The sequence below is a fragment of the Raphanus sativus genome, chromosome 4 (genome assembly GCF_000801105.2).
Source record: "Raphanus sativus cultivar WK10039 chromosome 4, ASM80110v3, whole genome shotgun sequence".
In the NCBI taxonomy this organism is placed as follows: Eukaryota; Viridiplantae; Streptophyta; class Magnoliopsida; order Brassicales; family Brassicaceae; genus Raphanus; species Raphanus sativus.
In genome coordinates this window covers 52086323-52102399 of record NC_079514.1, presented here as the reverse complement: position 1 = coordinate 52102399, position 16077 = coordinate 52086323, and the positions used below count along the sequence as shown (strand labels likewise).

Below are 16077 nucleotides of genomic sequence, written 5' to 3'. Positions count from 1 at the left end.
TATAATAAAATAATTTTTTATTTTATGTTTTTATTAAATTAAAACATCAAACAAAATCCACTCGACACTGATATGTAGTTAATAGATAAACTTGATCTAAACATAATTAGTTTTTTAACACTTGATTATATTAGCCTTAAATAGAGTTTATGTAAAATTTTTTTTGTGGAAAGAATTTTTTTTTTTTTTTTGAAAAATAAGAAATTTTGTTTGTTCTCTTGCCCTTTTAATTATTTTGGCCGAAGCCCATTCTTATAGATCTTTTTTTGTTTTGACAGTACCTAACTTCCCAACGTAAAAAAAAAAAACCTAACCGCCGTCAGAGAGAAAAGAAGTCGTCGCCTAGCCCCACCGCGCTTCCGTCGCCCCGTGGTTTCTACGTCGCCCTCTTATCTTCTTCTCCTCTCCACCAAGCAATCCGTTGGAGATCCGCTGCTACACCGTCCAATAATCCGAATTCAGCCGCGCCGTTTCAGATCAACACCGTTAGCCTCCGTGAAACCGTTATCTAGACAAAAAAAAACAAAGGTCGTTACTTTTTGTTTACAATGGAGTGCATGATTGATGAACAGACAATTAAGAAAGGAGCGGCAAAGACTAAGATGGTCTGGACACTTGGACCAGCGTCTTCATCTGTTGAGATGATAGAGAAGCTTCTAGAAGCTGGTATGAACATAGCCCGGTTCGATTTCTCTGAGGGGTCTCACGCACAACATCAAGAAACTCTCACTAATCTCAGAACCGCCATTAGGAACACTGGCATTCTCTGCGCCGTCATGCTCGACTTAAAGGTCCATACTTTGTCTCTCTCTCTCTCTTTGTTGTTAAATTATATATATATATATTAATTTAATATATTGTTTTATATAGGGTCCTGAGATGATACGAACTGGAGAAGGAGAGACTGTTAATCTCCCCATCCTTACACAGAAAGATAAAGATGATATTTTTCAATGGGGAATTCCGAATAAGATCAATATCATTGCTCTGTCCTCTGTTCGCAAAGGGTCTGATCTAGACCTAGTCAGGGAGTTCCTTCGTCGGTACGCAAAGAACATCATGCTTCTGTCAAAGGTTAGTTAAAATCATTGATGAATATTCCATCTAGCTATGACTTGTGATGATAATTATTATTATTTTTTTGATTTCCTTCTTGGTAATTGACAGATTGACAATGAAGAAGCAGCTGGTAATGTGGATGAGATTATGGAGAAAACTGATGCAGTCTTGTTGGCTAGAGGCAGTCCAGGAGTGGAACAGCAGAAGATGATCGAGAAGGCTCATGCACTCGGGAAACCGATCGTGACAGCCATTCAAATTCTTGGTTGCCAGGACGACCTCACCAACGCTGTCCTCGATTGCACCACCGATTGCGTCATGCTCCTTGGCGACGAAGAAGAAGCTCACCCTGACATAGTCTTGGATAGAATTTCAAGCCTCTGCAAAGAGTTGGAGAGTTCGATCGATTACAAGGCTGTGCAGCAAAAAATAAGGAAAGCTCTTCCGAGACCGTTACTCCCCATGGCCAGGAAAGCCGCTATTGCCAGTTGGAAGTACACCAAAGCAAAGGCTATCATCACCACATCCAAGGGTGCGGCAAAGCTTGTGGCCAAGTGCAGACCGAGCGTTCCTGTTCTCTTGGTTGTTTCGAGATCGATGTTCTCTGAATATTCGTCGTCTCATGTGGCCAGTTATGGCTTGGTATCCCGTGGGGTCATTCCGCTGGTGGGGGCGGGTTATAAATCGATTGGGGACATGGTTAGTTTCGGTGTCCAAGTCGCAAAGAAAGAGGGAATCTGTAGTGCTGGAGATTCGGTGGTGGCACTCCGCATCCTCGACGGTTTTCCTGCCGTCTATTCTCTGCTTGTTCAGTAGGCGACTTGCAACTTTCGAAGTGCTCTGTTTTAGACTTTGTCTCTTTTGCACTCTAACTTGAAACTTCTATTGGTCACTTTAGGTGAAATGGGTTGTAAATATTACATCGAGGTAAAAGTCTTCTTTTTGAAGACTATTTAATGTTTCTTGAGTTGTGTTCCGTTATGGATCTTGTTTCTTTTTTTCTGCAGTTATCAGGTTATTTGATAAATAAAAAGTCATTACCAAGTTTAGTGTGACTGTTTTGACTAGTGAAAGCTTTAAAGATCATTCAGAAACTAAGTCCATGTGTTTGCATTTTTCCCACCTCGAACTCATCCTCTCTAGAAATGATTCAGGCCAGACTTCCTTGCTAAGAAACTTCAAAAGCACACTCGGTTATTTTCATAGATGCACTCTTGTTTAGTCAGCATAATCACCATCTTCGTTTTTAAGTTAGACATCACAACAAGATTCAGAAAGCTAAAAGATTAACTAACCTTTGTATTAGAACACCATACTCAATGCTTTTGTATCATCACTAACTAATAAAAAGAACAAAGGTTACACACCCATGAAGCTAACTTAAAAGGGACTGGACTCTCACACACACAGACACACTCAAATATTTTGTACCATCACTAACCAATAATAAAACAAGGTTACACATTTATGAAGCTAACTTAAAGGGACTAGACTCGCACACACATAAACACGCACACATTAGAATCAAATCTTTTGTATCATCACTAACCAAAAATAAAAAAAGGCTACACAGTCATGAAGCTAACATAAAGGGACTTGACTCACACACACACTAGAATAAAATATTTGTACCATCAGTAAACAAAATAAAAATAAAAAAGGCTACACAGTCATGAAGTTAACTTAAAGGGACTGGATTCACACACACCAGAATCAAATCTTTTGTACCACCACTAAACAAAAATAAAAATAAAAAAGGCTACACCATCATGAAGCTAACATAAATGGTGCAGCCCTAGAATGTCTATCTCTTCATGGATCCTTGAAGGAGCGTGGGTGGATGACAAATGATGAAAATATAGTTTTCTCCTCAAAGCTATGGTTTGTTCAGAAGATGTTTTGCTGCTCCTGAGACATATGATCATCCTGCTTGATGTCTAGGATGATTCTAACAGAAAATCACTTTTTTTAACAATGGAAAGTGTTCATGACTGAACAAAGAGCCAGATTTCTTCAGAGAAACAAAAGTCGACAGAAAAAGTTTATTGATTGATTGAATGATAGAAAACATGCATACACTTGTTTAAAGTAAGAAATAGAAAACCTAATCCTAAACCAAAATGGTTTACTAAAATTCTAATTCTAATTGAAACTGATTTGCTGGTTTAATCCTACAACATATTGGGTGCGGGTGAGATTGGTTGGGTTGTATGAAGTGGTTTTAGCTTTAATTTATACCTACAACCTTTAAAATCACCAATCATAATTTATATTGGTTTTTTAAAGCTAAAACAAAAATGTAGAGAAAATGACTGTAACTACCTTATTTTCTAAAGCTCCATTTTTCTCGCTATAAGAAATGTGTTGCTGGAGCAATAAATTTTAAATCTACATCACTTAAAGCTAAATCAAAAAATTCTACAGCTTAAATCATACAGTAAATTTTCTACCGTTACAACCAAACCAATCACCCCCATTGTACTTGGTTTAAATTAAAACTAGACTTTGATCCGCACACCCGCGCGAGTATATGTTTTACTATTATAAATTTTATATATTTTGATATTATATTTTAGTAACATTTACTTGTATTACATGTCTGCTTAAAACATATAAAGTGTTAATCCAGAATATGTTGAACTTACCAATTCGTCAGCTAGGTGGACCCTTTAAGAGACTCTTCTCCAGAGGAAGTGTTTTGCGTCCGCGAATAAAGTAATTTAACTTGACTTGTCATCCAATTTTAAACGTTTTGATGTTTTTGAGAACAGTAAAAACTGTTTTTATACTAAATTTGAGTAAAAACTGATTTGCTAGACATTTTATGGTTTCTTTGGTTTATATTGTGCTTTCATCTTATAGGATTGATGTATATTTATATAGCTTGGTCATTTATATAGGAATTTAAAGAAAAATCCTAACGAAAAATATATCATACTTGATTGATACATTTTAAAAGTATATATATTTTACCAACTTAATACATTCCTTTTATTTATGTTCCTAGATTTTGACTCGTTCTTCAAACAGCGGGTATATTTTTTGTTTTACATTTTTTTAGAAACTTAACTTTTATATTTTTGTGTGTTTTAATTATATTTGTGTAAAATATTTTTTAAATGACTAATAAAATGTTTTAATAATTATATTAAAATAATTTGATCAAACCTATATCAATAGATCATGTTTTAGATTAATCAGTAATAATTTTTTTGGTATACTAAATAATAAATATGACAATGACTGGTTTGATGGTCTGTAAATGTATGTATATTGTGAAATTCTAATTGTAGTATTGTATTTCCGGTTTATGGGTTCATTCTTATGAACAATGGTGGTTTTTGGATGTGTATGATTTGGTTTAAAATTTAGCAGACATTTTGTACGTACTACATCTATCTAAAGATATAACAAAATTAATTATTATTTGACCAACAAAAAAACATGTCTAAAGATATAACAATTTCAGGCCTTTTGATATGTTAGTTATTTTCTTATTTAGGCTCATTCGGACAAAAATACAGGGCCATTCGTTAAATTCATAAGCCAAATCGTTTTATAAAATGCTCATTTATATTTTTATGTTTTGTAAATTCAATTTAGAGTAAAATATATTATTTTATAATATATATGTTTGATTAAAAAATAAAATATATATGTTTGATCATGATTTTTAATCTGTATATAATATTATATCTATAATTTTATAATTTAATGCAATTTGATGTAATTGTAATATTCACATATTTTCTTGGTTTTTTCTTTATTTATTTAAAAAGGTTTATTTTTACTATAGTTTTCTATGAATTATTATTAATTTTATGATATTTTATTTTTTTGAAAATTATATTGTAGTAGATTAATATATATTATATATTACTGTTTGTGTTTTTATTTTCGCCAAAAAGAAACAACAACCATAAATTACATAAAATTTATTGTAGTTCACTTTATACATATAATAAACAACAACCTTAATTGGAACAATATATATATATATATATATATATATATATATATATATATATATATATATATATATTAACTAAAAATCTAAATTGGAATGTTATATTTGTAGAGAATCACGGTAGATTTGCTTTTTTCATCATTATTTTCGGGAAATTATAATTTCAAATCTAATAGTTAGTATATTCTTTTTTCATATCCGAACAAATCTATATTAAAATTTTAAAAATCTAAATTGAAATGTTCGATTTGAAGAAAATCTGATGTTAGGAGTTTTTAGTCTCCTAAGACAAATGTTGTAGTATTAGTGAAATGTCGAACCAATTCTGAGGGATCTAAAGCACCAAGAATGCAAGTACTTTCTCAATCTAAGTGCAATCGGAAGCTTTGAAGTTTTTGAATACTAATAATACCAATGATGTAACAAGCAGTAAATGAGATGACTTTTAAGCTATTATAAAGGAGAACTCATGGGTATAGGAACTTTGACCTTGGGTGATCAGGAATCGAACTAAGGATGAACAATAAACGATCAAACAAACAACCTTAAGCCTAGACACAATCCTAAACAAACTCTATGTCTAGATGAATGTTCATTTGCTAACTTATCTCAGACATCAAGTGTCCTTGGCTGAATAATAAAGAAGCAATCAGTTACAACAGGTCTATTGGCTATCTTAACACCCTTAACAACAAATGTCTTTGGCAAGGTGTGCTAAGAGCTTAGAAGAGTTGTCTCGGGCATTTCATCGAACACCTTGTGAGTGGGAAATGCCTAGAGATCAACTTTTGAGTGGCCAACTCAGAAGATGTGTTAAGAACACTCTTCTTAGCAAGGAGATGACATGATCTACACTAAAACATCCTAGAACTAACCTAATCACCCTTAGTCTCCTAACCCATGAATCCTATGGAGGATTACTCACTAAGGTTCATGATCACTCTTAAACCCATTTTAGGTTTCAGATTGATCATAAACAGAACAAGAAATCACAAGATAAAACAATAAAAACAATAGAATCAATGATCCAAAAAGGATGAAATCTCCAATAGTTTGATGTTTTTCCAGAAGAAAAAGATGATACCCCCTTAGGATCACAAAAGTATCAATAAGAATCAAAGAAAACCTAATGGTTTCCTTTTAAAATGTCTAAAATACCCTTTTAAAATGTCTAAATTCGAGCAAGTAAATGCTTGACCCGGGTAGGAATCGTGGTCGACAACCCGGGTCATCCAACCCGCGTCAGTAATCGCCCAACTTCTTGCAAGGCCGCCCGGGTAGGGTACCCCGGGTCATCCAACCCGCGTCAGTTTGGTCTCGACACGTCCAGCTCCAAGCGCCCGGGTAAGGTACCCCGAGCACTCCAACCCGCGTCAGTTTCCTTGCGACGTTGCTCCAGGCGCCCGGGTACTCCATCCCCTGCACGAACAACCAGAGTCGACCAACGGTGAGGCATGCGCCCGGGTAAGCTATCCCGGGTCATTCTACCCGGGTCCGATTCATCCAACTTCATGTGTGGCTTGACTAGACTCCATTCTTCACCCCAATTTGGATCACAAAGTTTCCAAACACTCCCAATCAATCCATAAGACACTCCAGCACCTGATAAAGACATATGTGTGCCAAATGCAACCTAAACATGCCTAAATCCTAATCTATATGATGCAAATGCTTATGAATGAATGGTTAAAACAATGCAAATATGCAAGACATCAAAATCAGGGTAGATTAATTTTTCCATATAATAATATACGGGTAGTTGTGATTGCAAAATAATTAAGCTTGATTGTAGGAAATATATATATTGGTGAAGTCTGTTAAATATATTGGTAAATATTAGTACATAAGATCGTAATATTTGTGGAGTGGGCAACACTGCAATTTAGAAAATTAATAAAGACTATTGTATACCGTGATGTACCAATTAAACCCCATGCACCGGTTTAGAAGCAATTTCTCTTGCTAAATTATCTAATTCATTTAATTACTTATTTCTTATATGCTAATTATAGGTGACAGGTTTGTTAAAACTCTTTACAAATAGTTTTATCAAACTATATTTATAAATAATTATGCAATACTATATTTTGAGATTGTGTTTTTATTTTCAGCACAAAGAAATAACAATTCATTGTAATTAATTAATGGGAAAATTTCACTTTTATTTAAATATTTGATTTTAAATGAAGTGGTAGAATTTGTAAATAATAAAAAAGACAATGGCTAGGTATAAGAAAAAGAAATGTTTGATCTGCTATCCGTGTTTCCAAATAAATCTCATTTAGTATGTTATTTCAAGTTTCCAAATGGTATAATATGTTATTAACTAGGCATTTGTTATTTTTTAATTAGGCGGTGTAATTTTGGTTCTCCGGAAATAAATGTTTGGTTATGTTATTAAACCAAGTACAATCTATTGTAGGATTAACCCAGCAAATCAATTTCCATTAGGATTAGAATTTTAGTAAACTATTTTGGTGTAGGATTAGGTTTTCTATTTCTTGCTTTAAACAAGTGTATGCACGTTTTATATCATTCAATCAATCAATAAACTTTTTTTGTCGACTTTTGTTTCTCTGAGGAGATCTTGTTTTTTTGTTTAGTCACGAACACTTTCCATTGTTAAGAAAAGTGATATTCTGTTGGAATCATCCTAGACAGCAAGCAGAGTAATCATGTGTCTCAGAAGTAACAAAAATCTTCGGAGTAATCCATAGCTCTGAGGAAAAGACCATATTCATCATCTATCATCCATCCACGCCTCTTCATGTGATCTAAGAAGAAACAGCCATTCTAGGACTGCATCGAGTGTTATCAGAACCTCTTGAAAGCTAGGTTTGAAGTTTTAACTAAAGAGCACGAAATATATCAGTTACCATCTGTTTTTTTAATTATTTATAAGATATCTATATTATTAAAAATAGAGTACATTTTGGTACTATTTGGAAACTTAGATAGCAGATTAAATGAAATATGTTTGGAAACATGGATAAAAGATTAAATGTTAGACTTTTATTTTGTAAACTGTTTTTTTCTCAGGGATTTTATGATTTTGTTGCAGGTTGACATCTTTAGTCTGGGAATCGTGATTTTTGAAATTTGGCATCCTTTTGGAACCGTAATGGAGCGGCTAGCTGTTCTAGAAAAAACTGAGAGACCAGGGGATATTGCCTTCAGCATGGGAGCTCGAGCATACTCCTCGTGAATGTAGGATAAGAGGGCAAACTCGATTTAAGGCTCATAAAACCAAAATCACACCGCCTAATTAAAAAATAACAAACGCAAACCAAAATCAAAATTTATCAACGTTATCAGTGCTGTCTTGGTAATTCCCAATTCTGAAATAACCATAAGCAAGAAGGAGAAGAGACTTGTGTGGTTCTTATTCCAGATGACAATCTCTAAGAAATTATGCATACAATAACAAAACAATTTATGGAACTCATTATGATGAAGAAGAAGAAGAAAAAATTAAAAGATACACCCACCCCAAGCAAGTCTATTCCATGTTTCACTTGTTGATCGGCGCGGATGTTTGATTAGTGTATACAAGAACATATTTTGTGCACTAATAACACACAAAAGGAGTTGTTAATTTGAAAATAATATCATTGAAGCCATTACAGTGAAATTTCAAGACATCTCCAAATGGATGCCAAATCTCCAAGAACACAATTCCTAGACTATATATGTTAACCTACAACAAATGGATGTCAAATCTCGAAGAACACAATACCTAGACTATATATGTTAACCTACAACAAAGACAAAAAAAAAAACACTATGTATCCTACTTCATTCATGCGGTGGCAGAGAGTCTTGAACACAATAAAAATATGAAATGTCGTAAGTTCTTCTAGAATAGGCAAACAGAAACTGACAAACTTAGAGAAAGAAATTATTCAAACCTTAGACAGTACTCCATTTGAATGTATAGACACGCATACTCATGATCATCAATATCCTGCTTGTGAGTTTATAATGCGAGCCCTCCAGTTTATGAATCATCACTTTCTGATTCCGATGTCTCACCAAAATGAAGAACTCCTTGTTCTATCCATGCTTATTGCCATGAAGATAGAAGAACATAATATACGCAGGGGAATGACATTAGGAGTCTAAGACAACAGCATAAATTCCACAATACAGCTGATGATGCAACGACTGAATGATTAGGACTTTGACAAGAATAAAAATATGAATCGTGTTGGTATGCATGGGCGGTATCAAATGTGCTGATATCTAACTTACTGGAAAAGTAAAGAAGAGTGGAAATGACATTTACCTAATAGTAGTGTAAAACATGCTAATGCTTCTCAGAATAACTCATAACAAGCAGTTGTAGAAACAAGTATCATACTTGCTACAAGAATGAAAGCATTGCTGAGAGTGTTCTTTTTAATCTTTGACTTGCTAATAGAATCATGAGAGTGTCGTGTTTGACATAAGCATGATGGTCATTGCATGCTTACCAAGAAATTCTCTGACTTGGTAGATCAGATCCTAATATAATCAAAGTGTTAAAGGGTCTGATCTACCAAGTCAGAGAATTTCTTGGTAAGCACGCAATCATGCTTATGTCAAAGGTGAGTTAAAAAAATTTTTAATCATTAATTTTTTATCTATAGCTATATGCTCGTGACCACCCTTTGTTCATAATATTTTTTTATTTCCCTTGAGATTCTTGGTAATGTACAGACTGACAATGAAGAAGCAGCTGGTAATGTGGATGAGATTATGGAGAGAACTGATCGATGTGATCGTGTTGGCTAGAGGCAGTCCGGGAGTGGGTCAGAAAAAGATGACCGAGAAGGCTAATGCATTCGGGAAACCGATCGTGACAGCCATACAGATTCTTGATGGCCAAACCACAACCGACAACGACCTCAGCAACGCCGTCCTCGATTGCACCACCAATTGCGTCATGCTCCTCGAAGAAGCTCACCCTGACATAATCTTGGAGATAATTTCAAGCCTCTGCAAAGAGTTGGAGAGTTCCATCGATTACAAGGCTAGTACAACAAAAAATAAGGAAAGCTCTTCCTAGACCGTTACTCCCCATGGTGAGGAAAGCCGCTTATGCAAGTTGGAAGTACGCCAAAGCAAAGGCTATCATCATCATAGCCAAGGGTGCGGTGCAGCTTGTGGCCAGCTGCAGGCCGAGCGTTCCTGTTTTCTTGGTTGTTTCGACATTGGAACACTATGGATGGTCGTCTCATGTGGCGAGTCATGGCTTGGTGTCCCGTGGGATCATTGCGGGTTCCAGATCGATTGGGGACATGATTGGTTTCGCTGTCCAAGTCGCAAAGAAAGAGGGAATCTGTAATGCTGGAGATTCAGTGGTGGCGCTCCGCATCCTGAACGGTTATCCTGCCTTTCTCTGCATGTTCAGTAGGCGCTTCTCATTTTTTACCGAAGCCCTAGCGCCGATATGCTCCACCAAACTTAATCTCGACCTCATCAGATATCTGTTCGTTATTTTTTAGCTAACTGATACATATGTAAGGTTTGTTGATATCCTAACGTATAGGCCAAGTTAGGTTAACAAAGTGCTCTGTTTTGTTAGCATATGTGACAAAGCTGAACTTCAGCTGCTGAAGTGATCAAAGTGATCGATGAAGGAGTGTAGGGTTTAGACTTTTGTCTCTTTGGTACTCTAACTTGAAACTTCTCTTGATCACTTTAGGTGAAAACTGAAAAGGGTTGTAAATACTAAATATTACATCAAGGTAAATGGTTCTTTTGCAGACTATTCTTGACCATTAAATGTTTCTTTAGTTGCTTCTTTTTTACAAATATCAGGGGTCTTGTATTTGATGAATAAAAAAAGTCATTACCAAGTTTAGTGCGACTGTTTTGACTAAATGAAAGCTTTAAAGATCATTCAGAAACTTGCAAGTCCATGTGTTTGCATTCTCTAGAAATGATTCAGCCCAGATTTCCTTGCTAAGAAACTGCAAAAACACACTCAGTTATTTTCATAGATGCGCACTGTTGTTTAGTTAGCATAATCACCATCTTGGTTTTTAAGTTAGACATCACAACAATATTCAGAAAGCTAAAAGATTAACTAACCTTTGTATTAGAACACCATACTCAACGCTTTTGTATCATCACTAACCAATAAAAAAACCAAAGGCTACACAGCTTGAAACTAACTTAAAGGGACTAGACTCGCACACACACAAACACACACACACACATTAGAATCAAAGCTTTTGTATCATCACTAACCAAAAATAAAATAGGCTACACAGTCATGAAGCTAACATAAAGGACTGGACTCACATCTAGGGCATCTGGAGATAAGCAGAGGATCTTGACGTTCCTGATCCCCATGAACAAAGTTGAAACTTCAACAGGAGCAAAACCAACACTCTCTGGAACATTCTTGCGCAAGATTTGATCTCGGGTCAACTGTAGATCAAGCCTAACTTCAACTAAGCTGTCCAAACGAATATTCTCATACTCAACCACATCAGAATACTCCAAGTAAACAAGCCCCGGAGTATCAAACGTAACACAAGGCTTAGGACCAGAAGCATCATCATCATCACGTCTGTACACAAGTCTCTTGAGTGTCTGACCTGAAACAGACCCGTCCCAGTAGTACCACTCCTAGGACTCATGTATCTGCAGGTTCTGAAGGTTGGGGTAAGTTGATAGAATCGATTGTAACAAAAGAGTAGCACTCCCGAACACAACTGAGTCAAGAACGAGTGAGTTAAGCATGGGAGAAACAGAGTTTTGACGAGGCTATGAAAGACGGATTCTTGAGCCGATCCTCAGGTGTACAGGAGAATGGCGCCGGCTCAAAGAGTTGATGGGCCCTTTGGCAAAATATTTTAAAATTTTTCTTTCACATGTATTTACAGATAATTTTAGAAATTTGGGTCCTTAAATTTTTTTTTTTTTAAACTGGACCCCATTTTATTACTATTTATGCAGAAAAATAGTTGGGCCCCGGGGCCTGTGATCTATTACTTGTTGTATCCACCGTTTAACTTGAGAGAGTCTCTCTTCACCGGAGAAGCCGAGTTCTTGAATCGCCGGGACAGTACACTCTCCACGAAGTTCTTGAAAACAACAATTTTCACTTGACAGATTCTGCAGTGGTTTGATACATAGACATAGTCGTCCAAGTCGAGGATAGGTACCACTTGAAAAAGATTCGAACATCTCTTTGAGAGAAACAGAGGTAAAGCAGCCTTTTTGTCGTCAAGAAAGACAAGATTTTTGCAGAGGAAGTTATCTGGTAACTTGCTATGTTTGAAATATTTTTTATCTACTTCTTTTGGTTGAAATATATAAAATAAAATTTTATTAAATTATAATAATTGTACTTTTGATATATAATTATCAAAACATAAAACTAAATAACATTTCTAAATTTTTTAGATATTAAAAAGATACTATTGGGATTAGAAAGTTACAAATTTTATTTAAAAACTGCATAAATTTTTGAACAGTTGTTTTAGTAATAAAATTATATAATAATAAAAATAGAATTAAATAATATTCAAAATTTTCAAATTGTTATTATATTAATATTTCTACTGTTATATTTTTATTTTTATATTAATGATGATATATGAATTACTAACATATTTTAAAAAATTTACCGAAAATATAAATCAACAATAATTGTAAATGTCCAAGTCATAATTAGATTCAATTCATGTCATCATCATTAATATTATATGCCATGATTTGTTTTTCAAAATTAATATGATAATGAATAATGACAAATCAATTCTTAAATAATGCTTAAGAGATTTGAATAATGTCTAACGCAAGGTTTTAAGCTATTTCTAAACATTAAAGAAATGAGGAAAGAGAGTGAAACGATTACGGTGGAGGAATTCTTCATATGACACCATCTTAATACATATTTATTTTAAAGAAATTGTTTTTAGATATCAACCGATAAGGTTGTTCTGAGGTCATTTCCATCAGCAAGATTTGCGAGAATATTTCAATTTCTAAAATAATCAAATAAATGAAAAGGTAATAAATAAAAAGAAACTCATTACATACTATTAAAAACACATGGCATAAAATCATTGATCAGATTTTTAAAATAATAGTAAAATTTAGTTACATAATCTCACTATATTAGATATAATAATATTTAACAAACAAATTTCAAGTCAAACATATTATAGCATAATTGTGATAACATAAGATATAAGATATGAAAAAACATTAACAAACAAACATCAAATCTAATATACTAGCATAAATGTGATAACATTAGGATATGAAAATCATTAACAAACAAACTTGAAATCATCTATTTTCTTTTAGTTATTTCCTTTGTTCTTCCCACTTCTTTCAGAGGAGATCAAGTTTAATACGAAGTTCACTGACAATCGGTATGTCATATGGATTTCCAGAGAACATACGCTTCAACATGCACACCTAATGAACATTTCACTATCTCAGGAGCAACATAAAGCGTAGTGCCTAAGTTTGTTTGATTTAGTTGTACTTTCAGAAGTTGTCATGACAATATTTGCCTCATCTTTATCTAAAAACTTAGCTGCAATGTAGAGATTTCATAAGCGAAATACAAGAAAGCAAACAAAAAAAAATTAGAATGCAAATAATATTAGAGTGACGAAGATCAACATACCTAGACCGAAATCACCAATCTTGACATCCCGTCGGAATTAAAAAGATGATGTTGGGAGTTAAATCCATGTGGATTATGTTCTGCTTATGGATGTAACATAATCCACTGGAGAATTGAAGCAGCGTAGAGATTAGATGATTATCACAAATGTAGAGATTTCATAAGCCAAATATAAGAAAGAAAAAAAACAAAAAAAAACTTAGAATGAAAATAATATTAGAGTGACGAAGATCATCATACCTAGACCAAAATCACCAATTTTGACATCCCGTCGGAGTTAAAAAGATAATGTTAGGAGTTAAATCTATGTGGATTATGTTCTGTTTATGAATGTAACATAAGCCATCCAAAATTTGGCTAATTGTTTTCCATGCAAAATCGTCATTCACGTTATGTCCTACTTCATCCAAACAGTGGTGTGTTCTTTGACTTGCTACAAGAATCATAATATTTCTATGAGTGTTCTTGTTGATCCTAGACTTGCTATAAGAATCATGAGAGTGTTCTAGTTGATGTCTCTCACCAAAGCATAGCATAGTTGAGAGTGTATGTGTTGGTCTTTGACTTAATCAACTTCAAAGCATATTCTCGTCTATCATGTTTTTTTTTCTGCAGAGCCAAATGCTAGCAGAGCCACATGCACCAGTCAAGAAAGAAATTTGGTGCTAATGAATTTCATATTATTTCTCACAAAAATATAAATTACCATTTGAATAACAGCAATGTCATATACCGAGAAATCTCAGCTGCTTAAAATTTTGGAGATAACATGTCCTTAAAGAAGCCGACTTCCAAAGTCAGGAACGAGGCTGTTCAGTGTCGGAAGCTTTGTTGAAGTCTGAAATTGACATGGAAGATAATTCCAACACACCTTCAGACAATACCATGCAGAATAAACTTAAATTTATAGAATTCAAATAGGACAAATAATCGTTAAATGAGATAAGGTACCTCAATATGATGAAGCTCCAGCGTTATCTTAGACAGGGAGTTACTCAACGCCCCTTGACATAAGCAAGGCTCTTGATAGAAGCAAGCAACACGGAGCAAGTGAGCCTGTTAAAATGAGTAAAACAAAATAAAGATTTCAATAAATTTTACCATTAATATTTAGTGGAAAATAGAGACTAAAAGAGACATTAACAAATCTTGCCTCGGAGTAGAATCTAAGCTAATGTTTAGAGCCTTAGATATTTTCTGAATCTGTGATAGCAAAATCATATGAATGTAAAATATGATGAAATTGTATAAGTGTGTTATCTGATCTTATGATAGGACTCTCAGTCCAAGAAAAGGTTTGCTCAAGCTTAAGGTAGTCATGCGAAGAGCAGGTGGAGTTTATTGATTAAATCAATAACACCAAGTTGATTCGGATTTAAGTCAAGGACAAACTTGTTTGTGGAATGTAGATGCAATTGTGGTTTCAGAATGCTTGAAAAAGTGTCACTTACGAATCTCAGGTTTAATGGATGCTTTTAGAATTTAGAAGTGAGTTTGTATGGCTGCTTGGATATTGTTAGAATTTTCAGGATACAAGTTTGAAGGTAAGAGTTGCAGAGAAGAATGGTACAAGTTGAGTTTCTGCAGTTATGGAACAAAAAACAGGTTCAGTATTTTTGAGGATTCAAGGTTGGTTTCAGGTTTTCAGAAGTTGAGTTGCAGGTTCAGTCAGAGAGTTTAAGGGTCAAGTGCATTGCGATAAGGATAATATGGAATTGTATATATCTATATTTCCTATTCTAGTTGTTTCCATTATTCCGATTAGGTTTAAGAGATATTACAAAGGTGTATATTGGCTTAACACCTTCTTAATAGACGAGTTAATATTCAGCAACTCATAAACTTGTCAAATTGTAAAATCGAGATACACAAGGCAACACTGCAGCAACTTCTCAAGCTCCAAGTTCTTGAGCTTACATCAGGTTCTGGTGAATCTAAGAACCTCAGGTGGTGTGATCAGGATCGAGGTCAGAAAAAGGATCACAATGGAGCTTGTTGCAAACAATTGTTGTATCTACCAAAAGGATCAAAGCTGTCATATATATATATGATGCTATGATGTTATTATAATCGATGCCTTATATTGCATCGCCACAAGCAGAATCAATTATCTAAGTGATGGTAATACATTTGTGTCATTCAATAAGTGATATAAAAGTTAAAAATAAATGATGCTACAGACCTCGTTTTTTGTAGTGTATGATGCTATTCTTCAGAGACCAGAAATGTGGTTAAACATATGTGGTTATGATGCTACGTACGGTTACATGACAATTTCGCATAAATGGACGTAATGGATTATTGGAAGAAAGCATGGAGAGTCATCAAGTTGAAGAGTTGCAGCGTTTTTACTACCTAAAGGCTTTTGATGGGATCATTGGACACCTCTAGCTTAGACTTCTCAAACGCCTTGCTG

General features: G+C 34.4%; 1 protein-coding gene and 1 pseudogene across 1 annotated transcript; one reads left to right on the top strand and one right to left on the bottom strand.

Moving 5' to 3' along the window:
- The first annotated feature begins 507 nt into the window (after window positions 1-507).
- Window positions 508-2021, top strand: LOC108832514 (pyruvate kinase, cytosolic isozyme). The gene is made up of 3 exons (XM_018605995.2): window positions 508-791; window positions 871-1074; window positions 1168-2021. The coding sequence occupies exons 1-3, from the start codon at window positions 549-551 to the stop codon at window positions 1873-1875; spliced, it is 1155 nt and encodes a 384-aa protein (XP_018461497.1). The 5' UTR covers window positions 508-548; the 3' UTR covers window positions 1876-2021.
- An 8706-nt stretch (window positions 2022-10727) lies between these two features.
- Window positions 10728-13550, bottom strand: LOC108851254 (F-box protein At3g59150-like; annotated as a pseudogene).
- Window positions 13551-16077: the final 2527 nt, after the last annotated feature.